This window comes from Netta rufina (genome assembly GCF_964035555.1).
Source record: "Netta rufina genome assembly, chromosome: 30".
Taxonomy (NCBI): Eukaryota; Metazoa; Chordata; class Aves; order Anseriformes; family Anatidae; genus Netta; species Netta rufina.
In genome coordinates, this window is record NC_140154.1 from 1,631,656 (window position 1) to 1,658,041 (window position 26,386).

The 26,386-nt window shown below is 62.7% G+C and overlaps 2 protein-coding genes across 6 annotated transcripts in view; one reads left to right on the top strand and one right to left on the bottom strand.

The window, feature by feature from the left end:
* The window catches only part of LOC311220111 (cyclic AMP-dependent transcription factor ATF-7), a 66,108-nt gene extending 50,791 nt beyond the window's left edge, over window positions 1-15,317 (top strand). For 4 of the 5 annotated variants that reach the window (XM_084303532.1, XM_084303533.1, XM_084303534.1 and 1 more), the window contains exons 7-12: window positions 2,179-2,278; window positions 3,517-3,630; window positions 4,685-4,831; window positions 6,058-6,259; window positions 7,795-7,903; window positions 10,513-15,317. In XM_084303532.1, the coding sequence (XP_084159658.1) occupies window positions 2,179-2,278; window positions 3,517-3,630; window positions 4,685-4,831; window positions 6,058-6,259; window positions 7,795-7,903; window positions 10,513-10,864 (1,024 nt within the window). In that variant the 3' untranslated portion in view covers window positions 10,865-15,317. The remainder of the gene's footprint in view (window positions 1-2,178; window positions 2,279-3,516; window positions 3,631-4,684; window positions 4,832-6,057; window positions 6,260-7,794; window positions 7,904-10,512) is intronic. The other variant, XM_084303536.1, reaches the window with a different exon arrangement.
* A 2,815-nt stretch (window positions 15,318-18,132) lies between these two features.
* On the bottom strand, window positions 18,133-25,375 carry TARBP2 (TARBP2 subunit of RISC loading complex). The gene is given in 13 exon segments (XM_084303555.1): window positions 18,133-18,421; window positions 19,463-19,619; window positions 19,621-19,656; window positions 21,261-21,287; window positions 21,289-21,351; window positions 21,353-21,390; window positions 21,480-21,597; window positions 22,591-22,632; window positions 22,634-22,664; window positions 22,816-22,876; window positions 22,879-22,898; window positions 24,100-24,205; window positions 25,197-25,375. Coding segments are annotated over 13 exon segments (1,017 nt in total). The 5' UTR covers window positions 25,357-25,375; the 3' UTR covers window positions 18,133-18,263.
* Between the last annotated feature and the right edge of the window lie 1,011 nt (window positions 25,376-26,386).

Consider the following 26,386-nt stretch of genomic DNA (forward strand, 5'->3'; position numbering starts at 1 on the left):
GGGGAGAAATGAAGCCCGGTCCCCAACCACGGTGACACCACGTTTGGTGTCTGTGACGGGAACGTGGCCAGCCAGGGGACTCCCGGCTCGCTTCTCCAGCCTGGTGCGGAGCAGAGAGCTCGGCTAGGAAATCGTCTGCTCCTTTAATGGCTTTGGGATTTCCTCAGACAGCCGTGGCCGCTGAAGCGTCACCCCGGCTCCAACCTGCTGGCCTCCTTCGTGGTCAGCTTCTGCCTCGGGAGCTGTTTGTTTCGGCAGATGTAATGACCTGCTCCTCCTTGCCATCGGGATCGGAGGCTCCAGAGCCCTCGGTGAGGCAGCCCCGGCCCCGCACATGAAGGGAAGGAGCCCGAAGGATGCAGGAAGCCCTTGACAATGAGCCCTCAGGAGACACCTCTTTAGCCCCACTTCCATTCTGTGGTGTCAGGATGCTGCTTTCTTGCCGTGCTCCTGGCCTCTTTCTAATTGCCCTGGGTGGAGGCTGGCTCCTTGCATTAACCGGGCCATTTATTTTTTTTTGGCTGTCACTTCATATTTTTGTGTGTGTTTTCGCTCTGACCCCGTGGCACCATCAATCCAGGCTTCCTGACGGAAAGTTTTAAATCCTGTCCTGAGGCATTAAGGGGTTAAGTGATTGTCCTGGGGTTCCAAAAAGGCCTTAAACCCCCCCCCCCCAGGAACCCAGCACGGGCAGAGGCTCACGGGGCCATTTGGCACCGGGTCCCCCCCCTCGCTTGGAGACACGAGGAGATCAGAACTGGGGGGAGCTGGACTTTTAATGGGATTTCGTGTGCCCTTTGCAGCTTGCAGGACCAGATCCCTCCCGGAGCTGAAGCAGGCTCCACGGGGGGGGGGGGGGGTCAGGCTGCAGCTTTAACGAGGGTCCCTGCATTAGGGCCGCGGCAGACGTGGTGGGGTCGTCGGCGTGACAGAGATGGAGGGGAGGCTGTGACCTCCCCGTAACTCGCCTTGTTAGGCCGGGCTTTTCAGAGCAGCCTGGAGGATTTGGGATGCCCAATAGAAATGAATGAGAGCCGAGCGTTGGCGGTCCCAGGGCAGCCTTAAAAATTCCTGCCTGAGTTATTGGCGTGGCGAGCTCCCCGCTCCGAGCCGCGCTCCCTGCCTCTCCCCACCCCGCTACGACTCCGTGCCAGCTTCCTCCGAGGTCGCAGGCAGCCCAGCCTCCTCTGCCCCCTTCCCCGGGCTCAGAGGAGGAGGAGGAGGAGGCAGCAAGGCAGCAGCAGGGCTTTTTTTTTTTTTTATTCCTCTTCTCCCCCCCCCCCAGCCAAGCTGCCAGCAGCTCTGCTCTCCTCCTGGCTCGGCTCTGCCTCCGCTCGGCTCCCCGCGGCGCCGGCGTGAAGCGAGGAGGAGCAGGAGGAGCAGCCCTTTCTGGCAGGGACCCTTTCCTTCCTCTCCCCTGCAGCCAGAGCCAGAGCAGCTCTGGTTTTTACTCCCTTTTCCTAGGGCAGGCTGGGTCTGGAGGGTCGCAGGCTCTGCGGTGGGGTTGGCAGCACTCTGAGACGGAGGCAGGGAGCCGGGCGCCTCTTTGTCAGCGCACGCACAACCATCACCTCTCACTGCAGAGCGATCTGCAAGGGAAAAAAATCTGGGCATTTGTCATCCGTAACCACCAGCCCTGGCGGGGTCGCCCCCTCCCCAGCCTGCTGCGATGGGCTCCGGCCCCGTTTTTTCCCCAGAGCCATTCCTCAGGCAGACACGAACCAGCCCCACGCCAGCTCCATATCGAGGAGGTTTTCTCCTGAGCTGTAAGGGTCAGAAGCGTTAATGGGGAGCTCAGCCCTGCCATGGGAGCCCAGCAGATGTGGCTCAGGGGCTGAGAAGCGAGCAGGAGGCAGGGGCTGCTGCCCAGCCCACCCCTCTGCCTGCTGGAGCACTTCAGGCTCCCCAGGGAGTGGATGCAGCAGCTCTGGAGAGCCCCAGCCCCAGGCAGCAGCGTCTGGATGTGCTTTTCCCTGCGTTCAGATGGGCAGCACACCTCCAGGCTTTGGCAGCCGTGGGGTTTTGGTTGGCCAGGGGCTGAGCAGGAACGGGAGAATGGGCCCAGATTCGCTGACCAGAATTCGTGCTTCTCTCCCCGAGCTCGTGGGGCTGCCGGGGTGATGTAACGAGGAAATATAAGCGTGAAATAATCCACGAGAGCTTGAATTGTCTCCCCAGGTCGCCCACGGGTTCCCTCCCGCTTGTCGTGCAGCTTCCGAACGGGCAGACCATGCCTGTCCTCCCAGGCCCTCCTGTGCAGATGCCTTCTGTGATATCGGTAAGGGACGCTTCCAGCACAGCTCTGCGAGGCAGAGGAGGGGACGGAGTTTTTCCCCCTGCCAAATACGTGCAGACAGACCCATTTTGCAAAAATGAAAATGGTTCTCCCCCTCTGTGCATGATAAGACTTGAAGAGGAGGAGTAGGAGGGGGGGGCCAGCTCTGGCAAGGTAGTAATAACGTGTCGATCACACTAGAGGGCAATAAGTCTGGAAAAAAACAAAGCCATGCCCAGACAGATGGCTCATGCCATTGATCCAGGGCTGGGAACTGTAGGATCCCTGATTAGCTGCCTCCATTTGGAACAGCGTGCCTCAATTGAAACCATTCGAGCTTGCAGGGAACATGTTGGTCTTTGCAGGCCAGGAAAGCCACCCTGGCCCCGCCACCGTGCTAAAGCGCTGCTGGAGTATGAGCCTTGCGGGTTGTGCTTTTTTTGCGCGCAGAGAATTTTCTGTGGTCCAAAATTCATGAGCAGATTTGCCTGGTGGGTGGCTGGTCGGGCTTCGGAGCGTTTCAGCTCCCTGCCGGGCAGCTTGCGTGAATCCCGCCCGTCCTGCTGGGCACGGCTTTTGGCTTCGGAGGGAGTAATGGCCCAAACCCTCAGCCTCAGGTAACGGGAAGGTTGACGTCAAAAGAGGCAGATGCACGGGCAGCTCGGCGTAGCTCGCGGGCACGGAAACATCTTCACACCTCCCTGCTCGCTGGGAACAAGGCTTGCGTTTGTAGAGCTTTGCAGCAGCGTACCTGAGCGGCTTGTGAGCGCAAGTGCAAACCCTGGTGGGGTTTTTTTAGCCCCTGCAGGAGGCTGACCCTGCTCAGGAAGAGGGGATGCTTTTACCCCTGGTGTTGCTGCAGCTCTGCAGCGGAGCTGGGCAGAGAACCAGAGGGGTTCTCGTTCCCTCCCTCTCCATCTGCACTCGTTTTCTGGTGAGGAAAAACCTTCCAAGGAGAGAAAGGAGGGAGGCTTCGGGCCACCCACCCTTCTCCCTGTCCCGAGCTCCGGGCTGGTGTGGCTTGGGCAATTCTTCAGCAGCCGGCGTGGCCACCAAAGGGGTGGCTGCTGGCCTTCGGTGACAGCAGACGTAACGGATGGCAGCAGTTAAGTGCTGAACGTGCGTCGAGCTTTATAAATGCGCCCGGCTGGGGAGTTATTACGCAGCCACCTCACGGAGCTCGCCACCGAAAGCGGCGCCGCAGCTTCTCACGCCCCCGCGTGTTGCTCCCTCCCCGACAGCTGGCTCGGCCCATGTCCATGGTGCCCAACATTCCTGGTATTCCCGGGCCTCCCATCAACAGCAGCGGCTCCATCTCGCCGTCGGGCCTCCCCGTGCACTCGGAAGCCAAAATGGTAAGTGTCCAAACACACGCCGGGGAGGGCGGCACGTCGACGTCCCTCCATCGTCCCCAGCTCCTCCAGAAAAAGGTGCCTGGAGGCTTTTTCCCCCCCTGGCTTTCCTGAAGAGCTGCTGCTTGCCTGAAGCCCCGCGCAGCCGCCGGAGCGCTGCCTCGCACCGAGAGCAGGTGTTGGAAATGCCAGCAGGAATATTAGACTAATCAGCGCTGGGGCTCTGGCAGGCAGAGCAGGCACACGCTATTGTCGAGACAAACCTCAGCCCCGTCCTAAACACGGCTGTTTTGTAAAGCTGGCGCTTCCAGTTCCAAGGTAACAGATGGGCTGGAGGTGGGCTCGAAGGAGGCAGAGCCAAGAGGAGAGATGCTGTGCTGCAATCCGAGGATCCCGGTAATGGGGTTTGTGTCGACTCCTTAAAAATTCAAAAAAAAAAAAATTAAAAAAAAATTCCACTGCTGGCTCTTCCACAGCTCGAACTCGGGAGGAAGCAAACCTAAATTTCAGAGCAAAGAGCAACGAAACCCCACGGTTTTGGGTCTGAGACGGGGTGGGGGCATTTGCAGAGCTGCCTTCTAGGGCAGTGCTTGCTCGCCGTTCCCGGTGCGCCCCACGTTGTCGCTGCTCCCTCCCCGCCCTGCTTTGGGTGTCTGCAGGGTTCATGGGCAGAGCTGAGAGTTTAAAACCTTAAATGATGTCTGAGGCCCGAAACGGGGCAGTCCTGCTCCCCTGTGTGTGGCTGCCCGGAGAAGGAACTTGCAAGACATGGCTGTGATCGTGCCTGCGTCCTTCTCCATCCCCTTCCCTCTTCACTCCTGGTGCTCGGAGGCACCTGGGGCTCTGGAGCCCGTGGTCCTGCAGAGCCTGCAGGCTGCGGGTGGGCTGGTGCCAGCTGCAGGAGCAATTTTGGGATTCAGACACCTGCCTGCTCAGGCCTGAGCCGGGCCCTGCAGCCTGCCTTTGGGGCTGGCTCTCATTTGGGATTTGGAGCGGGATAAAACCTTCACGGCACACAGATCACCCCCGCTGATGTCCCGTTTTTCTCCGTCTCCAGAGGCTGAAGGCCAGCTTGACGGCGTCTTCCTCGCTCAACGGCAGCAACCTGGTGGTGGGCTCGGCCAGCACGATGGTGACCGCGCGCCCGGAGCAGAGTCAGATCCTTGTCCAGCACCCCGACGCCCCCTCCCCAGCTCAGCCACAGGTCTGCTGCTGCTCAGCCTACGTGCTGGGGGGTTCTGGGCTTCAGGGAAAGAGGAGGAAAACCTTGCGGCTTCCTGGCTTGCAGAATGGGTTAAAAACCTTGGTTTTTTTTTTTCACTGCCGCTTCAATACTAATGCTCTCAAACAGCACCAGGCAGAAAACTTCAGCAACGTGTTAATTTGCGTGGCAAGGTCTGGAGTTTCGAAAGAATATTTTGCTCTCTTCTCCCTGCTCAATTACTAGGGTTAAATGCTCCCCTCTTAGGCAATCAACTGCACCGGCTCCTGCCAGCTCACCAAATGCCAGCCTTCCATCAGGATCGCCACCTGCTCTGTCAGTTAGATAGGCTTCCAAAAGTTTAATATCCATATGCTGCCTGACAGCGAGTACCGAAGTGTAACTGCACTCCCCGATGGTGGCAGTGTAATTACAGAGCCCTTGCAGAAGCGCCGCCGAGGCTGTGCCTGCAGGACCCTCTGCCCTCGCCGGCTTTTCCTTTGTTCTCCCGAAATAAAACGGGGAAATTGTGCGGCGCGACAAAATCTTTTCAGCCGCTTGCCTCCGAGAGCTTGTGGAGCTGAAGACGTGCAGGGAAAATTCAGCCCAAATGAATTTTTAAAGCAAATTGCCCGCTCGGAACTGAGCCCGAACGGAGACCGCGAGCGGGGCCGTGCGTCAGAGTGGGGCCGTGCGCTCCCAGCCCTGCAGCTGGAAGTCGCCCTCCGCCGGCTGACGAGCAGGAGCTGGCTGTGCAGGCACCTCCCCAGTCACACCAAGTTCCTTTTCGAGTCTCCGAAGTGAAATGAGGAGGAAGGCTGTGCCTTTTGCTCTGCCCGTGGTCATTGACCGCATCAGCTCCTCGGCGTTGCAGGGAGGAAGCTTCTGCTCTCGGCTACGTGCCATCAGCTGGCCGGGCCCTCAGCATCTCCACGAAGGAGCTTGGCATTTAACTCATTCCCCTGATGTTCACACATCTTTGGGATCTCAGGGAGTTCAGGTGGATTCACACCTTAAGCTTACAGAGCAGTTCAGCTCCCCCCTTGCAGCCGGGGCTGCCCGTGGTCCCCCCGCAGCGTGCGAAAGCAACCCCCTTTTTGCTCCAGCTGCAGGATCCGACCTCTTTACCAAACCTAGTGGAAACAACCGGGTTACACCGGGCTGTGTTAGCCACCAGCCTGCCTCAGAGCTTTCTCTCAACATCTCTCTCCCCTCGCCCCCATCTCCAGGTTTCCCCTGCCCAGCCCACGCCCAGCACCGGCGGGCGGCGGAGGCGCACGGTGGACGAAGACCCCGACGAGCGCCGGCAGCGGTTCCTGGAGCGCAACCGTGCCGCCGCGTCCCGCTGCCGGCAGAAACGCAAGCTCTGGGTGTCTTCCTTGGAGAAGAAAGCCGAGGAGCTCACGACCCAGAACATCCAGCTGAGCGTGAGTATGTAACCGGGGAGGCCGAGCGCAGCCGCTCGCCAGCCCGGCGGCGCTGGGACGGTCGCTCCGGAGGGAACGTCTTCCCCGTGCCGCGGAGCCAAGAGGTGTTTGGATGCTGCTCTCTGGAGCAGGATTGCTGCCTCTGGGCCATTTCACTCCCAGCAGCCAGGGAGGAGCCCTTCAGTGCTCTTCTTTCTCCCCCTGTCCCCCTTGCAAGGGCTCTGCCTCTTCGCCCCGTCAAGGCGGCGCTGCGGCACGAGGAGCGGTGCCAGCTTCGGGAGGGGAGCTGGAGGCCTCAGGAAGCAGCTGTATTTACAGAGCTGAGGCCTCTCCTGCGCGAGGAAGAGCTCTCTGCTGGCACAGGGGCGCCAGAAGCAGCCCCAGTTCCCTTCCCTGCACGTCAGACCTGGCAGAGGGGCGAGGAGGGGGCTTAGCAGCTGCAGCCGGGCTGATTTTTAGGGAGAACTTGGGGTTTTCTGGGCTGCACCCCCTGCTTGCTGAGCAGAAATGCAGCAAATCTACAAACACGGGCAGCTGAACGTAATTTCACTTGCAATTAGCCCCCTTGTTAATGCACTCAGCATTGGCCAAGGATTGGTCTGCAAAAAATGGAACTCGTGTCCATTCGGGGCTTTTTCTTCCCCTGGTTGCTGGTGACTCACGCAGCGGGATTTTTTTCAATAGCAGCGATCATGGTATTTTTATTCTCTTCCCAAGATAATTATAGAAGCTGTTTCCTTGGGCAACTTTGAAACACAATTGCCTGAGTTTCAGCTGTTTGTCCAAACATTTCAATAGGGGAATAATGTGCTACACAAAGCTCCTAGGGAAGCGGACCTGTTTTCACGGCACAAAGTCAATCTGAGAGGCTCGGGGACTCAGGAAAGGTTATCTTGGAGTTGCAGAGAGAAGGCAGAGAGGACTACAGAGCGGGCTGGGTAACAGTTAACTGCTCTCCTTGGCAGCAGGGAGGCTCCGGGGAGGGAGGATGGCTCTGTGGTTAGCAAAGCCAGAGCACCAAGCGCTGCTGCAGATCGCTGGGGCTCCGTGTGAGTTATTCCCTCTGTGCCACCATTCCTCACCTATAAAACACATCGTGTTAAAGGTCCAACACCTTCACCTGTCGGACAAAACAGCTCAGGGAGGTGCTGAGGGCTTGGAGGAGCTCTGCTATTCCCCAGAGCCTGGCATGGCCCGATGTGGTCGTAGCCTGGCTGCTGCCCCAGAGGGACAGGGATGGCCCCAAGCTGATCAGCGTCTGCTCATCTCTGGGCTCTGTTCAGCTCTCCCCCATCCCCAGCAGCGTGCTGAAATCGAGGTGTTGGCATTACCAGGAGGGCTTGGGCAAAAATGTGCCCAGGGTTTGGTGGTGGACACCTTGAGGGGCTCTCCTGCTGGTCAGCAGGAACTCTCGGGCATCTCAAAGCAGCTAACAAGCCGTAAGCTTGCAGGGCACGTGAATTATCGTCCTGCTGTTGCTAGAGGCTGCTGGCAGGGCTGTGAGCGATGCAGCCCCCCGTGCTTGTGTTTCCTTCTCAGAACGAAGTCACGCTACTGAGGAACGAAGTTGCTCAACTGAAGCAGCTCCTGCTGGCTCACAAGGACTGCCCCGTCACTGCACTACAGAAGAAAACACAGGGCTATCTCGGTGAGTAGTGGCTTCTGCCGGTCCCTGCTGCCCCTGAAGTAGGTCGAACCAGCAGAAACCTGCATAAGGAATTGAGGAAGGGAGCCTTTATCTCAGCCTCTGCTCCATCACCTCCCTGCTCCTCTGTCTCCTGCTCGGTACGGCCTCGGAGCATCCGTACCGGGAAGGGTCCTGCTGGGGAGGGAACTGCAAATCATCATTTTAACCCGAGATCTTGCAGCCGAGGGGTGAAAGCACTGGGGGAGGAGGCAGTGCATCTCCCTCAGCGCCTCCGTAGCGTGGAGCATTTGACAGAGATCCACGTCTCCGCTCCTCCCCGGCGCGCGGGCCAGCGTCTCTGGCAGGCGGCGTGCCAGGAGCTTGAATTCTCTTTGAAGTTACCAAGTCCTGCTGCTCTGCAAGCAAAGCCAGAGTCAGGAAAGGCCAGACTCTATAAATGACATCATGGGGCTCTGTATCTCGTGCTCTGCAATTCACATCAAATTGCCTTTGGAAGTTAGAAGGCCTCTTTTTATCTTTTTTTTTTTTTTTAATCTTTCTTTCTTTTTTTTTTTTTTTTTTTTTTATGCTGCCTATTTCATTATAATCAACCCCGGAGCTAAACATTACGTCTGGCTCCTTCGTGCCTCTCCTGTCATCTCTGCAATAACAGCTCCGCACTGTGGCGTTCGTGCAGAGCCTCTGGAAGATGCTGGAGTCCCCGGGCGTTGCCTGGATAAAGGGGACAAGAGGCAGGGAGAGAAGGGGAAAAAACCCAAAACCAAAGATCTCAGGCAGCGTCCTTCCTTCTTGCCTCCTGCTTCCCATCTCCTGGGTCTCTGCAGGGCTCTTCTCCTGCGCAGCGAGGCACAGATACGTGCTGCACGGGGCCTGGCACTGCTGCTTTGTTTTCACTCATTACAGGAGCTCAGAGCTTGAGTGATGTGGTCGTGAAAGCCCTCGCTGTCCCCAGCCCTCGCAGACAGGTGTTGGCTCTGCGTATAACGCGGAGAGGCGACGGGATTTTTTTCCTGTTAACCTCCAAAGTTTACAGTTCCTATTATTATTCCTCGCAGCCCGGCTGCTCCAATAATAGGAATTCGCCACGCAGCTGAATAATAAACACAAAATTCACGCCGCCCTCCCCACGCCCCCCCCCCCACACACCCGCCGGCTGCCTTTTTTTATTATTGAGATTTGTGACTAAGCAGCTCCTTAAACCAAAATGCCAGATTCCCTCGATGGAATTACAGCTGCCTCGTGTACAGTCGGGTTGTTTTATTCGTAATACCTTGTAAATCTCCTTTTGGGGATGCCAAACTATTATATAGCTCCGCTCGACCTTCTCTCTCACCGCCAAGCCAGTTTTCAGATCTGCTGTGCTGAGCCGCATCCTTCGGCGTGCCAGCAGAGGCCACGCCAAGGTTTCAGGAGGGAAGGTAAAAGGGGAAAGGGGCGCGATATCCACGCACCTGGCAGAAAGCTGAGCCCTCGGCTACGTTTGCCCGTGCCCAGTAAGGCTGCAAACCTCTCCTCTGATTTTCTGGCGTCCTGGGGTTTTACCCTCTCGAGGTGGAAGAAGTATCCCGGCTCCTGCCATTATTCTGCTCTGTTAAAGGAAGGTGACCGCATCTTACCCGTAATTCATCTCGCCAAGTGCACAGGAGGGAATTTCCTCCTGACATCTGCGGATAATGAGTGTATACCCCAAAGAGGAGAGGTCTGATTGCTCTCGCCTTGGCATTTGATAGGTCACAAATTATCCTCCGCCGTAGGAGCCCTGCCTGGGCGCAGGGGGCTGGTGGTGGGAGAGGATCCAAAGTTTCGGAAAGCTCCGAAAGGGGCGCGGGGGAAGGTCTCTGCCTTTGTTTGCCTCCCGTCCCTCCGATCGTACCCCTGCAAGGCCCCGGAAGAAATGGAGCAAGCCAACAGTTTGTGACGGGCTCTAATTGATTTTAATGTTCTAGAGCACAATAACGAGCAGGCCAGGTGATTTGTGTAAAAAAAAAAACGGGCAAACAAACTGCTGGAGTGCCTTTGCAGAAGGGTTTCCGTTGCGCGCGGTCCTGAGCGCTCACCCAACAGATGGTGAGGACGCCGAAGGAACCGTTCCGTCTCTGGGCTAAATGGCCTTGAACCAAGTACCATGCCAGGAAACAAGATGTAGGAGAGTTCATTTGTTATAATGAGGGAAGGGATTTATTACCAGGAAGGTTACGCTGGCTCTGCCATCCTCGGGGCGAAGCCGGCACTTTACGCCTTCCTGGCGTGAATATTGTGAGGTTTGGGGGGGGTTCTCCGAGGGCCGGGGCCCGCCGGGTCGTTAGGGCCCGACTAATCAGTTTTATTTCCAGGCCTCGCCCGCTTTTGCCAAACAGCTGCTCTGGCTCAGCCTCAAGGGGCGCCCGATTTGGTGGGGGGAGCTGTGGTTCCTGGAGGGATCGGCCCCTCTATTTCGGGCTGCTTTGGCTAAAAAAGGGGAGCGTTAAGTAAAACCCAACCAATTTCTGCCCCTGCAGCAGCAGCAGCAGCCTCCCATCCCATCACCTCTCCCTTACCACCAGGATCAGCATGCAGAGCCTCTCTCTAACCACTTTTTTTTTCTCCTTTTCCCTTCCCTCCTCGAGCAGAAAGCCCGAAGGAGAGCTCGGAGCCCACCGGCTCCCCGGCTCCCGTCATCCAGCACAGCTCCGTCACCGCCTCCCCCAACGGGCTCAGCGTCCGCTCGGCGGCCGAGGCCGTGGCCACCTCGGTGCTCACGCAGATGGCGAGCCAAAGGACAGAACTGGCCGTGCCGCTGCAGCCCCACGTCATCATGGCCCCACAGTCGCAGTCTGCCGGCAGATGATGGCGCAGCCCCCGCGCGGGACACGGAGCGAAGCAAAGCGCGGACTCTGGCCGTCCCCGAGTCCCCGAGCGGTGGGGACGGAGATGGATTTTTTTTTTTTCTTTTATTTTTTTTTTTTAAAAAAAGTGAGTTAAGGGCAGCTATATGGCGCTTCTGACACTGCGTAGCCTGGACAGATCCCGGCCCCGAACCGCTGCCGTGCGCGCCCGACCCGTCCCCGCCGGGCGGCTTCGCACCGAGCGCGTTCTCGAGCCTCCGGCACCGTGCGGAGCCACCCGGACACGCGGAGCCTCACTTTGAAAGCACCTCGGATGGTTTGCTTTCAGCTATCAGTTCCATTAACACTAAACCTCCGTGCTCGGCGGATCCCCGTGGCGCTCTCACTCATCCCAGTGCCCCCCCTCCCCGTTCCCTCGCCCTCCGCTCTCAGCAAAGGAAAACGCAGCTCCTGGGAGGCTGTGACATTTAGTCGTGCTGTCAGTGTATTTTATTTTTAACAGCATGCTGCTTCCAGGCATCTGCTCTCCCCCCCCCCCACCACCACCACTCTAGCTACCTGAAACATTGCACCTTCGGACGAGGAAGCCTCCTTGAGCTCCGAGGTTAAAGGGATCGAGGTCGCTCTCCTCGCGGGAACTCGCAAGATGCCGGCGACACTTTTGGAGCACGCTGACGTTACCGGAGCCGAACCCCTGCAAACCACCGGTTGCTCGTGCTGCCCCGGGAGGTGTCCCCGGGCCTCTCCAGCAGCAGGGACAGGCACCGGCTGCTCTAGCAGCAGCGGGGCTGCTCTTGCTCTTCCTTACGGTAACGTGGCGCCGACTGCGCCTTCGGGGACCTGCGGGGACCTGCGGGGACCCACACAGCCGGGAGGTACGCGAACGGAGGAGCTGCCCCAGCTCCGGTGATAATGTGAGCCCCAGAATTCGTCACTGCTCCCAGCCCCGCTGCACGCCTTAGAGAACAAATCCCTCCGGTTCCGAGGATCGTCTCCTTGACACGTAACCTTAAGAATGGTGGCCTTAAATCGTGGATCGTTGCCTGTTCCGAGGGGAGGGAGCGCCCGGCGGTGTTTCTGTTTGCCTGCCCTTTACCTCTTCGTCACGATTGTCTTCTGCTCTTGATGATGGCGCACGAAATGCTTCCGAGCCAGAGCAAATGAAGGATTCGTACTGCTTCCAGGGCAGCCTAACAGCCGGCCTCGATGTTGGGTCTGTGTGCGCTTCCCAGGGGCCCTCGCTGGCCCTTGGCAGGTGATGCTCGTGGGCTGGAGTTCGTCTCGTGGAAGCTGGAAGGGGCACTGGGGGTGCTGGGGCTCTTCCAAGAACCCTCCTCAAAGCTCGTCAGCCCTCGGTCTTCCTGGCCTCCCCCTGGGGGGGGTCTCTCCCTGCCGGTCCCCTTCGCCCCCCTCCTCATCCGAGCTCCCGCCCGCCTCAGGTCGCACTCGCCACTTTTTGAGCCAAGTTGGTTTGTCAAAGCGATTCGTCCCTTTGGCTTTCCTGCACTTGGAAGGTCCCCAGGGACAGCAAAACCCAAAGCAAAGCGCCCGGCCCCGTTACGGCCGGGCAGGGCGGGTGGTTTGGTTTGCCCACGGATGGGCTCTGTCTTCTCCCCTCTCTTTTTCGGCTTCTCCTCGCCCTTTCTCAGCGGTGCCAGCTCCAGCTCCTGGCTTCGGTTTCGGTTTTTGCCACCGCTGCTCTCACTCCCTGCTTTGTCCTGCTCGTCTCGTGCTTCGCTGGCCTCAACCACTGCCCTTCTGCTTCAGACCCCACAGCAGCCCCCAGCTCCCCCCTTGTTTCCCTAACGCTCTTTCTGCAGTGATTCTGCCCGCAGACCGGTGTCGTGGCTCTCACTGCCCCAACAGGCTGTGTTTTTGCGGCGAGATCGAGCTGTGAGCGGGGCCCACGGGGTTTTCAGCAGGGTCCATGGGGTTTTCAGCAGATCCCCACATCCCCACGGGAAGGATTGGGGTCAGGTGAAGCAGCCCCTGTGCCGTGCCCCATCCTGCCAAAACCCGCGCTGGGTTTTGGGCAGTGTTGAGTGAAAGCGTCTCCCTTCGCCCAGGGGTAGCAGGCATGACAAAAACGTCTTGTAATGACAAAAAATGTCTTGTAATGACAAAAATGTCTTGTAAAACATTGGCTTCGTCGCCCAGCTGGATCCCTGCCCCTCGGTGCGCAGCGCCTTGGAGCTGCTGACTGCGGCTCGCCAGCTCCTCCTAGGCTGCAGAGAGGGCTCAGCGCTGCGGCGCCGTCCAGGAACGGCATCAGTCCAAGCCTTGAAGAGCAGGGAAAGGAGGAATTGAGGCAAGGAGCAGCCGGGGGCCTCGCTACGTGCTGGCTGGGTTGGCAGGAGGGAGCACAGAGCGGTGCTGGGGGGCTGCGAGCCCAGGGCAGTGCTGGCGTCGGGTGCAGCAGCATCCCCGAACCCCGAATTTTCCCTTTAGGGACTCGAAGTGACCCGGCTCAGACAAAAAGCACGTGGTGAGGGCAGAGCTGGGAGCTCGCAGCTCGCTTGGAACTTGCTCACGTCCCACGGGAGGGCTTTCCCCCCCCACCAGTGACCACCCCAACCCCTGAAATCCCGGCCTCGTGGCATCACCGGACACCCCCGGGTCGCTCAGACCTGGCGGGTGAGGCGGGGGCCCTGCAGATTTTCTCCCTGTGCCTCCCCACTTTGCTGCCCAGCTCCAGCATCTCCCCACCCCAGCTCCCCTCCACGCGCAGTGCCTTGAACAGACACAGAAAGCCATGAAAAAAAAAGAAAAGGTTGTAAAGCTCCAGACCTGGGCAGCAATCATCAGGGAACAAGTTTTTGATGAGACCTTAACATTTGTGTTGTTTTTTCTTTTAATTACCAGGGTTGCAGCCGTCCTGTGCCCCTTCAGGTGCGGTACCCTGGTACTTGTACCCTGCGGAGCTCAGCCGTGCCCAGGGCAGGTCCCGGAGCAGGTTCCAGGTCCTGGTTTGTGACAGTGTCCCTGGCTGCAGGGAGGGACAAAGCTGAATCCTCCCACTGAAGGCAAGCTGAGCTCCTCAGGAGGAAGGTAGCCAAAAAATCCGGCGTGATCTTTAGCTAAAACATCTCCCCAAGCAGTGGGGCAAGGCTCCATTCCCATCCTGCTGCGATGGGCGGGCATCCCAAGCCATAAATTTGGGGCACACCGGAGAGGTTCATCACTTCTTAGGGCTGCAAAAGGTGCCCGGCAGAGCTCGATGTCACGAACCCGGGCTGCCGGTCACATTTCCAGCACGAGGGTCAGGGTTGGTTGTAGGGGTTTTTTTTAAGAGTTCTGGGTGTGTTTTTTTTTAAGAGATGACCATTTCCAGGGTCTTTGGAGAAACGGGTACACGGAGAGCAAGTTTTTCCCCCCCGTGCTTTTCCAGTACCTCCATGCTGATGGAGCGGCTGCGTGAGGACGCGTTGGGCTGCCTAATTAATTAATTAAAACCTGGCTGCCAAAAAGCAGGGGGGCAGCGTGGTTTTGTAACCCGGAGCCAAGCAGCCTGCCGAGCCGAACCGCTGCTGGGCTCAGCCCCTTTGTAACCGCATCGCTTGGAGGCGCTTTGTTCCCTGGGTTAGCGTGACAGTAGCTGGAGGGGATGTGCAGGGGTTTTGGGGGGATTTGGGGGATTTTTCGGCTGGGAGGACGGACTTTGTGGCAAGTCAGTGGCCTTTGGTGACAGGGGGTCCCCCCATGTGGACAGGCAAGGGAAGAGCTGGCGTCTCCTCACCCTCCTGCTTCAGCTCTTGCACAGAGACAGCTTCAGGTGGGGGTGAGAACCCAAATTCTGCTCCAGAGCCGGAGTTCTGGCTTCCACCCGGGGGCCGGCAGCCCCCCGAGCGCGTGCACCTTCCCCTGCCAGCCCCCGGCCGTGGTGCCTTAAAAATAAACAGCTTTGTGCCCCTTCAGTCTCACGCATTGCCCCCAACCCCAGCTTTGCAGCAGCGTTTTTGGGCCCCCCCCGGGATCTCCAGCCCCCACCTGGGGCCGAAAGGATGGGAGAGAAGTGAAGCCCAACGGGGTTCAGCTGGTGATGGGGTGGGGGCAGCCGGCGGGGCTCGGGGCCTTTTTCCTCCCAAATCCCCCCCCGTGTCTTCCTGCTTAGGGCCGGAGCCGAGGGCTCAGACGGGAATTGGGTTGGTTTTGGCCCCGTTTGTTCGGTTCCCCCCCCAAATTTCGTGCACGCGGGGGCGGTGGCGACACCGCAGCCCCCAGCCCCGTGCCAGGAGGTGCCCGCGGGACCCGTCCCCACCCTGAGCTGCTTCGCAGGGCGAGCGCTGACGATCACGAAGGGAAAAAGCCAAGAAAAAGGAAAACACCCCCTTGCCCCCCACCCCAAAAAAAAGAAAAAAAAAAAAAGCGTACCCCGAGGGTGTAGTATCTATAAAGAAATGCATATCTACGAGTATATACAGACCTATATAGACATATAGCAACGTCCTGAACGGATGCGCAGCTCCTTATGCAACGAAATGGGTTTTCCCCCCCCCCCCATAGCCCCCCCAGGGCCCCCCCCAGGGATGCCCCCGCAGGGGCTCCTGTGAGCGGGTCCTCACAGCCCCCCGCGGGGACCCAGGGACCGGGGTGGGGGGGTGGGAGGGGGGGGTGGCCGGGAGGTGGGGGGGGGACACGGTGGGGGGGGGACACGTCCCCGCCTGCCCCCTCGTACCAAACATGTAATGTGCCTTTTATTTATGCTGCAGATATAACATTAAAATATTACCGAGGAGATGGTGGCTGCCGCCCCCTGCTTGGGGACAACCGCGGTGTCACCCTGGGGGGGGGGACACGGGGTGGTGGCAGGGGACGGGACACCCCCCTTGGGCATCACCTGCAAGGGGAGGGGGACGCTTGGGGATGGCACTTGGCTGTCACAGCTGCCTGAGGGGGGGGGGGACACTGCTTGGGTGGCAGCTGGGTGCCACCATCGGGCCCCCCCCCCTAAGTGGGGACCCCCCCCCCTCGATGGGTTGGGGTCCAGTGGTGTCACCGTCCCACCCCGGTGGCACTTTTTGGGTGACCTCGGGGACAGCCCTCGGGTGGGCGCCACCTCCCCAGCCTGGGGTGCGTGTGTGGGAGGGAGGGGGGATGAGCCCCCTCCCCTACCCCCCAGAAAGGGAATTTTTGGGGCGAATTCAGCCGGATCGGGGCCGGAGGGGGAGCGGCGCAGCCGGGGCCGCCCCGTCGGGGCTGCAGGAGCGCGGCGGGGCCACGGGATGGCGGCAGAGAGCGGCCGGGGGGGGGTCGGGGGGGGGCCAGGGTCGGGGTCGGGGTCGGGGGGGGGTCCGGGAGGGACCCGGGGCAGCTCCGGGACCGGGGGGGGGGGGGCGTCTGGGGCCGGGGACCGAGGGCTGGGGGCCGCCGCTTCCCCTGTGTCCCCCCCCCCCACCTCAAAGCCCGTCCCGTCTCAGCCCGTCCCCGCCGGCGGCGGCTGTCGCGGCTGCTAAATGACTTTAATTAGCGGCGGGGCCGGGATTGATCCTCGCCATCCAACCCCCCCCCCCCCCCCCGCACCCCCCCCCCCAGGTCCCCCGGGACCCCCCCGGGCCGTCCTCGAGCCCCGGTCCCGCTATAAGAAGCGGCGAAGCGGGGTGAGGGGGGGGGCGCAGCGGCGATGGCAGCGCGCTCGGCGGCGGCTCTGCTGCTGCTGCTGCTGCTGGGGGGGGTCCTGCCCCCCACCCGCTCCTGTCCCGGTGCCCCCGGTGCCCCCGGTGGCGGCCCCGAGCCCCTCCCGGGGACCCCCGGCCCCCGCCGCGCTGGGGGCGCTGCTCCGCTCCCTGCAGCGCCCCGGCCGCAGCCCGGCCCCGCTCCTGCAGCCCCCGAGGTGAGATGGGGGGGTCCCGGGGGGTGGGTCCTGGGTTGGGGGGGCACCGAGGGGCACCGGGGGGAACCGGGGGGGACCGAGGGGGACCGGGGGGTGGGGGTAGGAGCGGGACGAGGGGTCCCGGTGGTGTCCGTCTGTCCGTCTGTGTGCTGTGTCTGTCCCCGTCGGTGCCCCCCCCCCCCGCCGTGTGTGTCCCCATCGGTCCCCCAGGTTGTTCCCTGTCTGTCTGTCTGTCCAGCCCGATGTCCGTCTGTCCCTGCCTGCCCTCCTGGCCCCGTCCATGGCACGGAGTTTGTCCCCTCCCGTCCGTCCGTCTGTCCCCTACATTGTCTGTCCCTGTCCCCTCCCGTCTGTCTGTCCCCTTCATCTGTCCGTCCCCATCCCCTTCCGTCTGTCCCTGTCCCCTCCCGTCCGTCCATCCCCTACATTGTCCCTGTTCCTTCCGTCTCTGTCTGTCCCCTTCCATCTGTCCAACCCCGTCCTCTTCCGTCCATCCGTCCCCGTCCCCTTCCGTCCGTCTGTCCCTGTCCCCTTCCGTCCGTCTGTCCCTGTCCCCTTCCGTCTGTCCCCTTCCGTCTCTCCATCCCTGTCCCCTTCTGTCTGTCTGTCCCTCTCCGTCCCCATCCATCTCCTTTTATCCCTCTGTCCCCAGCCGCCCTCCCCTGTCACCCTCTGTACCTGTGCCCCCCCATCTGTCCATGTCCCTGTCCCCCCTGTCCATCCCCCTGTCCGTCCGTCTGTCCCCCCGGCGGGTACCAGCGGCTGCTCCCTCCCCTCCCGTCCAGGTTTCCCCGGGGGCCGGGGGCCCTGGCCCGGCTCAGCCCCCGCAGCTGGGACCCTCCGACAGCCCCGTTCTGGACCATGGCGACCCCGCAGCGCTTCGGCCGCCGCCGCTGAGCGTCCGTCCGTCTGTCCGCCCGTCTGTCCGTCCGTCTGTCCGTCCATCCATCCGTCCGTCCGTCCATCCATCCATCCATCCGTCCATCCGTCTGTCCGTCCGTCCGTGGGGCTGTGCCAGCGCCGCCGCCCCGTGCCCGTCGCTCCGCAGCCCCCCCCCCCAATAAACCGGCGCCGCTCAGCCCCCACCGCTCGCCCTGGTGTCACCCCAACCCCCCCCCCATTAATTGCGTCCCCCCCCCCCCAATCCATCCCGCAGCCCCCTCCCCAAAAAGACGCCGAGGCGGGGCGGTTACAAACCCCCCAGCTTTATTCCTGGGGGCCGGCTGCTGCCCAGGGACCTACCTCACCCGCAGGGAGGGGGGGGGCAAGTTTGTGTTGTTTTTTTTTTGGGGGGGGGGGGGTGTTCCTCCCCCCCCGGCCCTGAGGTCCGTCTGGGGCCTGAGTGTGTCTGTCCGTGCGTCTGTCCGTGCGTCCCAGAGTCCGTCCGGGTGCCACGGGGGGGGGGCGTCCGTGGGTCCGGGCGTCCGTCTGGGTGTCCGTGGGTGGGGCTGGGCGCCCACCGGGGTGTCCGGCGGCGGCGGCGGGGGGGGGGGGGGGTCCAGGTTTTCTCCTTGAGGGGGGGGGGGAGGTGGGGGGGGGGGGGTGGCTGCGGGGCTCCCCCTGGAGCTCCCCGGCTCCGCCTGCGTCTCCCCGTTGGCTCCGGGCGTCCGTCCGTGGGTCCGTCCGGGCGTCCGTGGGTCCGTCCGGCCGAGGGTGGCGGGGGGGGGGCGCCAAGGGAAGGGTGTGAGGCCGGGGGGGGGGGGTCTCACTTGCCCCCCGCCATGATGCGCAGATACTGCAGGGCGTTGCGGGCCGCCTGCGAGCGGGCGCCGTCGCGGGAGGGGGCGGCGCCGTGGCACACGGTGGCCGGCTGCGTCGACAGCTCCACCAGGCACTGGTGCAGCCCGCTGAGGCTCAGAGCATCTGGGGGGGGGGACACAGGGGGACAGAGGGGGATAAAGGGGACACAGGGGGGCACGGGGGGACATGGGGGGCACAGGGAGACAAAGGGGACACAGGGGGACACGGGGGGGACACAGGGGGGCACGAGGGGACACGGGGGACACAGGGGGACAAGGGGGGATAAAGGGGGACAAAGGGAGCACAGGGGGACATGGGGGGGCACAGGGGGACAAAGTGGGGCACAGGGGACACGGGGGGGGACACAGGGGACACAGGGGGACAAAGGGGACACAGGAGAACAGAGGGGGGCACGAGGGGACACAGGGGGACATGGGGGGACACGGGGGGATAAAGTGGGGCACAGGGGGACAAGGGGGACACAGGGGGATAAAGGGGGACACAGGGGGGGCACGGGGGGACAAGGGGGGGACACAGGGGGGACACGGGGGGGGCACAGGGGGACAAGGGGGGATAAAGGGGGGACAAAGGGAGCACAGGGGGACATGGGGGGGCACAGGGGGACAAAGTGGGGCACAGGGGACACGGGGGGGACACAGGGGACACAGGGGACACAGGAGAACAGAGGGGGGCACGAGGGGACACAGGGGGACATGGGGGGACACGGGGGGATAAAGTGGGGCACAGGGGGACAAGGGGGGACACAGGGGGATAAAGGGGGACACAGGGGGGCACGGGGGGGCCACAGGGGGCAAAGGGGGTACAAAGGGGGACACGGGGAGATAAAGGGGGGACAAAGGGGGGCACAGGGGGACATGGGGGGACACAGGGGACATAGGGGGACACAGAGGGACACAGGGGGACACGGGGGGGCAAAGGGGGGCACAGGGGGTCACAAGGGACACATGGGGGGGGCACAGGGGGGCACGGGGGGACAAAGGGGGACACGGGGGACAAAGGGGACACGGGGGGTCACAGGGGACACAGGGGGACAAGGGGGACACAGGGGGACACCGTCAGCCCCTCCCGCAGCACCCAAAGCACCCCAAAGCCTTGGCTGAGGCACCCACGGGTGGCAGGAGGGGATGTGGGGGGGGCGCTCACCGATGTCGAGGTAGCTGATGGCGAAGCTCTGCTCCTCGGAGAGCTCCTGGAGGAGGGCGCAGGCGCCAGCACCCATGGGTGCCAGGGGGTGGCTGCGCAGCTGCAGGATCTTCTCGCCCGCCGAGTTGCGCAGCGAGTCCCAGGTGCAGCCGGCAGGCGGCGCGGCCCCGCAGCCCCTCCAGCCGGGGGCCAGCCTGGGGGGACAAATTGGGGGGGGGCTCAGGGGCCGCAGGGACCCCCCCGCGGGGACGGACGTGGCGTGGGGAGGGGTCCCTAAATGTGGGGATGCTTTTGGGGCACTTTTTGGGGTCCCCGTATGGGGGCTTGCCAGGGATATGGGGGCTGCCGGGACACCCAGGCAGGGCGCCCCCCCGCCATGGGGATATTGGGGTTTGGGTTCTGTGCCCCACTCAGGGTGTCCTGGGGGTGTTCCGTGCCCCCCTTGGGGTGTCCACACCCCCCCCCCATGACCCCATTATCCCCTCAGGGTGTCCATATTCCCCCCCCCACGACCCCATTATCCCCTTGGGGTGTCCACGTTCCCCTCCCCATGACCCCATTAACCCCTCGGGGTGTCTTGGAGGGGGGTTCCATGTCCCTGTTGGGAGTGTCCACACCCCCCCAATATCCCCATTAACCCCTCAGGGTGTCCTTTTCCCCCCTCCCCATGACCCCATTAACCCCTCGGGGTGTCCATATTCCCCCCCCATGTCCCCATTAACCCCTCGGGGTGTCCTTTTCCCCCCTCCCCATGTTCCCATTAACCCCTCGGCGTGTCTATGCCCCCCCCCACGACCCCATTAACACCTCAGGGTGTCCTTTCCCCCCCCCATGTCCCCATTAACCCCTCGGGGTGTCCTTTTCCCCCTCCACATGTTCCCATTAACCCCTCGGGGTGTCCATATCCCCCCCCATGACCCCATTAAGCCCTCAGGGTGTCCTTTTCCCCTTCCCCATGACCCCCATTAACCCCTTGGGGTGTCCATGCCCCCCCCCCATGGCCCATTAACCCGTTGTGGTGTCCATGCCCCCCCCCCCCATGACCACATTAACCCCTCGGGGTGTCCATATTCCCCCCCCCATGACCCCATTATCCCCTCAGGGTGTCTTTTTCCCCCTCCCCATGACCCCATTAACCCCTCGGGGTGTCTTGGGGGGGGTTCCGTGTCCCTGTTGGGAGTGTCCACACTCCCCCAATATCCCCGTTAATCCCTCAGGGTGTCCTTTCCCCCCCCATGTCCCCATTAACCCCTCGGGGTGTCCTTTTCCCCCCCCCATGACCCCATTATCCCCTTGGGGTGTCCACGTTCCCCCCCCCATGGCCCCATTAACCCCTTGGGGTATCCATATTCCCCCCCCCACGACCCCATTTAAACCCCTAGGGGTGTCCTTTCCCCCCCCCCATGACCCCATTATCCCCTCAGGGTGTCCTTTCCCCCCCCCCCCCCATGTCCCCATTAACCCCTCGGGGTGTCCTTTTCCCCCCCCCATGACCCCATTAACCCCTCAGGGTGTCCTTTTCCCCTTCCCCATAACCCCATTAACCCCTTGGGGTGTCCATGCCCCCCCCCCCCCATGACCACATTAACCCCTCGGGGTGTCCATATTCCCCCCCCCATGACCCCATTATCCCCTCAGGGTGTCTTTTTCCCCCCTCCCCATGACCCCATTATCCCCTCAGGGTGTCCTTTTCCCCCCCCCCCCATGTCCCCATTAACCCCTCGGGGTGTCCATGCTCCCCCCCCACGACCCCATTAACCCCTCGGGGTGTCCCGTGGGGGGGTCCCACACCCCGTACCATGCAGAACTGATCCTCCTCCACCTCGGGCCTCGCTGCCCTCCCGCGGCTCCATGGGCACGTTGTGGATCCTCACCAGCATCTTGGCGGCCGGCGTTGCGCTTCGCCAGCTTCTTGGAGGTGCCGCTGCCTGCGGGGGGGCGGGGGGGGGGTCAAACCGTGAGCCTGCGTCCCATGGACCCCCCCCAGGCCTTTTGGGGTCCCCCCCCGGCCCCGTACCGATCTCCACGAAGCGCTCGACCCGGCAGGTCATGGTGAACTCCTTGCGGTGCGCCGGCCCCGACTCCTGCGTCACCGTGTACTCGGGCAGGCGCCAGCCCTTCTGCACCACCAGCTCCTGGGGGGGGGGACACGGGGGGGGGCACGGGGAAAGGGTTAGGGTTGGGTACAGGCACGGGCGAACCCCGAAACGGGGAGAAATTGACCCAAAAAAGGGGTTGCGGTCTTGAAAATGGGAGAGGGTGCGGCTGAAATGGGGGCAGAGGGGGGTGAAAATGGGGTATGGGGGCACCAGGGGGGGGCAGCGAGGCTCGGGGGGTCACACGCGCACACCCAAATGGGAATGGGCAGCCCCAAAAGGGTCCCCCCCCAACCCCAAAGTGGGTCCCAAACAGGGATGGCTGGCCCCAAATCTGCTCCTCGCACCCAGATGGACGTGGTGGCTCACCAAAATGGGGATAACTGGTTCCAAAATGGGAATAACCTGTCCCAAAATGGGGATAACCGGTCTCAAAGTGGGGGTAACCGGTCCCCAAATGGGGATAACTGGCTCCAAAACGGGGATAAATGGTCCCAAAATGGGGATAAACAATCCCAAATGGGGATAACTGGTCTCAAAGTGGGGATAACCAGTCCCAAATGGGGAAAACTAGTCCCAAAATGGGGGATAACCAGTCCCAAATGGGGATAACTGGTCCCAAAACGGGGAAAACCTGTCCCAAAGTGGGGGTAACCGGTCCCAAATGGGGATTGCTGGTCACCAAATGGGGATAACCAGTCCCAAAGTGGGGGTAACCGGTCCGAAATGGGGAAAACCAGTTCCAAAATGGGGAAAACCAATCCCAAATGGGGATAACTGGTCCCAAAATGGGGATAACTGGTCCCCAGATAGGGGCAGCAAACCCCCAACGGGCCAAATCCCAGTCCCAAACGAGCCCCCCCCCCAAATATCCACGGTCACATCCAAACTAGGGACCGCCCCCCCAAAACGGGGACACCCAGCCCCGAAAGGAGCCCCCACACACACCCTAAAACAGCCCCCAGCAGGGCTGGCAGCCCCCAAAAAGCCCCCCCCGACCCCAAAATTCCCCCCCCACCCCCCAGCACCCACCTGCAGAGCCCCCACGGGGTTACACTCCGACTGGGGGGGGGGGCACGGGCGCCTTCGCCTCCAGGGGGGTGCCCCTACAAGGGGCAGAGGGGTATGGGGTCGGGGGGGGGGCAGCCCTAAACCCCCCCCCCAAACCACTCACCCCCAGTTTGGGGGGGTTGGGGAAGGGTCTGGGGGTGCAGGGGGATGTGGGGGGGGGGCTCTGGGTGCCCCCCAATCCCTCACCTGGGTGAAGGGGGGGGCACAGCGGGGGTCGGGGGGGCGGCGGCGGGGCCAGGCTCCACGGGGGGGTCTGGGGGAAAGGAGAGCTTGGGAACAGAAGGCGACACGTTAACGGCCGAGCCGGCCCCCCCCGAACCCCCAAACCCCCCCCCCTGTACCCCAAATCCCCCCCAGGCACCCCAAAACTTACCCAGGGACTCCAAAACCCTCCCAGGGACCCCAAAACCCACCCAGGGACCCTCACAACCCCCCCCCGGCAACCCCATGGACCCCCAAAACCCCACAGGGGCACTTACAACCCCCCCCAAGCACCCCCACCCCCCCCAGGCACCCCAAAAACCCACCCAAGGACCCTAAAACCCATCCAGGGACCCCAAAACCCTCCCAGGGAACCCAAAACCCACTCAGGGACCCTCACAACCCCCCCCCCAGGCAACCCCAGGGACCCCCAAAACCCCCCCGGGGCACTTACAACCCCCCCCCAAGCACCCCTAAACCTCCTCCAGGCACCCCCAAACTCCCTTCAGGTGCCCCCAAACCCCCCCCTAGAAACCCCCAAACCCTCCCAGCGCCCCCAAACCCCCTCCAGCACCCCCCAAAACCCCTCTTGGGCACCCCAACACCCCCCCCAAAGCCCCCCAACCCCCCCCCAGCCCCTTTTTGGACACCCCAAATCCCCTCCCCATTTGCTCAGCACCCCTTGGGCACCCCCAAACCCCCCCAAACCTCCCCCCAACCCCTTCATGGACACCCCAAATCCCCCCCCATTTGCCCAACACCCCCAAACCCCCCCCCCCAAACTCCCCCAGCCCCTTCCTGGACACCCCCAAACCCTTCCAACCGCCCCCCCAAATCCCCCAGTCCCTTCCTGGTCACCCCAAATCCCCTCCCCATTTGCTCAGCACCCCCTGGGCACCCCCAAACCCCTCCAAACCCTCCCCCAGCCCCTTTTTGGACATCCCAAACCCCCCCAAAAAAACCCACAGCCCCTTCCTGGACACCCCCAAATCCCCTCCCCATTTGCTCAGCACCCCCTGGGCACCCCCAAAATTCCCCTAGCCCCTTCCTGGAAACCCCAAATCCCCTCCCCATTAGCCCAGCACCCCCAAACGCTCCCCCAAACCCCCCCCAGCCTCTTCCTGGACACCCCCAAACCCCCAAAGCCCCCCCAAAAACCCCACAACCCCTTCCTGGACACCCCCAAATCCCCTCCCCATTTACCCAGCACCCCCAAACCCCGCACCCCCGACTCCCCTCCAGCTTTTTGGGGTGCCCCCCCCCCCCAACCTGGGCTCCTCGGGGGCGCCGGGCTCCAGCATGTCCCCCCCCTTGAGCAGCTTTAGGGCCACCTCGGCCGCTTTGTGCTTCGCCGCCTTCTTGCTGGGTCCCTGCCCTATAAGGAGGGGGGACACGGGGGGGGTGGGGTGGGCTCATTTTTGGGGCCCCCCCCAAACCCTCTCGCACCCCAGTTATGGGGTGGGGCAGCGGGGGAGCCCCCGGAAACCCAGGGGAAATGGGATGGGGGGGCCCTAAATTGAGTATGGGGGAGGGGAAGGGTGCTGTGGGGTGATGTGGGGAGTTGTGGGGTGCTGTGGGGTGCTGGGGGTGCCATGGGGTGTTGTAGGGCACCATGGGGATCTGTGGGGTACTGTGGGGTGCCATAGGGTGCTGTGGGGAGTTGTGGGGTGCCATGGGGGTGCCATGGGGTGCTGGGGGGTCCTGGGGGACTCCATGGAGTGCTGTGGGGCTCTGTGGGGTAAACATGGGGAGTTTTGGGGTGCTGTGGGGTGCCAGGGGGTGCTGTGGGGTGCCGTGGGGCTCCATGGGGTGCTGTGGAGCACTGTGGAACACCACGGAGTGCTGTGGGGCTCTGTGGGGTTCTAAGGGGTGCCATGAGGTTCTGTGGGGCTTTATGGGGTGCTGTGGGGTTCTATGGGGTGCCATGAGGTTCTGTGGGGCTCTGTGGTACACTGTGGGGTTCTGTGGGGCTCTGTGGGGCGCCACAGGGCTTTGTGGGGTTCTGTGGGGTTCCGTGGGGCTCTGTGGGGCTCTATGGGGTTCTACGGGGTGCCATGAGGTTCTGTGGGGTTCCGTGGGGCTCTGTGGGGTTCTATGGGGTGCCATGAGGTTCTGTGGGGATCCGTGGGGCTCTATGGGGTTTTGTGGAGTTCTGTGGGGCTCTGTGGGGTTCCATGAGGTTCTGTGGGGCACTGTGGGGCTCTGTGGGGCTCTGTGGGGTTCTATGGGGTGCCATGAGGTTCTGTGGGGCTTTGTGGGGCTCTGTGGGGTCCTGTGAAGCTCTGTGAGGTGCCATGAGGTTCTGTGGGGCTCTATGGGGCTCTGTGGGGTTCCGTGGGGCTCTGTGGGGCGCCGCGGCCACCCACCGGTGCAGCTGACGTCCCCGACGGTGACGCGGAAGGTGAAGTTGGGCTGGTGGGCCTGGCCCTCGGCCTTCAGCAGGTCGTAGCCCGGGGTGCGCCCTATGCGCGTGCCATACTCCTGCAGCAGGCTGATGGGCGTCTTCCCGGGGCTGGAGGCCAGCATCTGCTCCAGGCTGGGGACAGGGCTGCCACCAGGCCCGTCAGGGGACACCGGGAGGGGAGAGGGGCGTGGGGACACGGGGAGGGGGTTTGGGGACACGGGGAGGGGGGGTTGGGGGCGTGGGGAGGGGGTTTGGGGGTATGGGGAGGGGGATGGGGGCATGGGGACAAAGCTGGTGTGATGTGGGAGGGGGTTTGGGGACACGGGGAGGGGATGGGGGGGACAGGGGAGGGGGTTTGGGGGCATGGGGAGGGGATGGGGGGACAGAGGAGGGGGTTTGGGGACACGGGGAGGGGATGGGGGGGACAGGGGAGGGGGTTTGGGGGCATGGGGAGGGGGATGGGGGGACAGAGGAGGGGGTTTGGGGACACGGGGAGGGGATGGGGGGGACAGGGGAGGGGGTTTGGGGGGATTGGGGGCGTGGGGAGGGGGTTTGGGGACACAGGGAAGGGGTTTGGGGGCATGGGGAGGGGATGGGAGGACACGGGGAGGGGGTTTGTGGGCATGGGGAAGGGGTTTGGGGACACGGGGAGGGGATGGGGGGGACAGGGGAGGGGGGTTTGGGGGGATTGGGGGCGTGGGAAGAGGGTTTGGGGGTGTGGGGACAGGGGTGGCAACGCTTGGGGACATGGGGATGGGGTTGGTGGGAGGTGGGAGGGGGTGGGGGACACGGGGATGGGGCCTTAGGGACATGGGGACAGGGCTGGTGTGAAGTGGGAGGGGGCCTCGGGGACACAGGGACGGGGTTGGTGGGAGGTGGGAGGGGGGTTGGGGACACGGGGACAGGGGTGGGGGATGGGGGAGGGGGTTTGGGGACGCGGGGAGGGGGGTGGCAGCGCTTGGGGCCACGGGGTGGCCGCTCCTGGGGACACCGGGACAGGGGACAGCGGGGGGGGGGGGGGGGGGCGGGGTGAGGGGGGGCGGAACCCGAGGGAGGCGGAACCCAAAGGCGGGGCCACGGGGGGCGGGGGGGACACCAAAGGGGGGGGGGGCACCAGGCCCTGAAGGGGCGGGGGAGGGGGGGGGGGGGGGC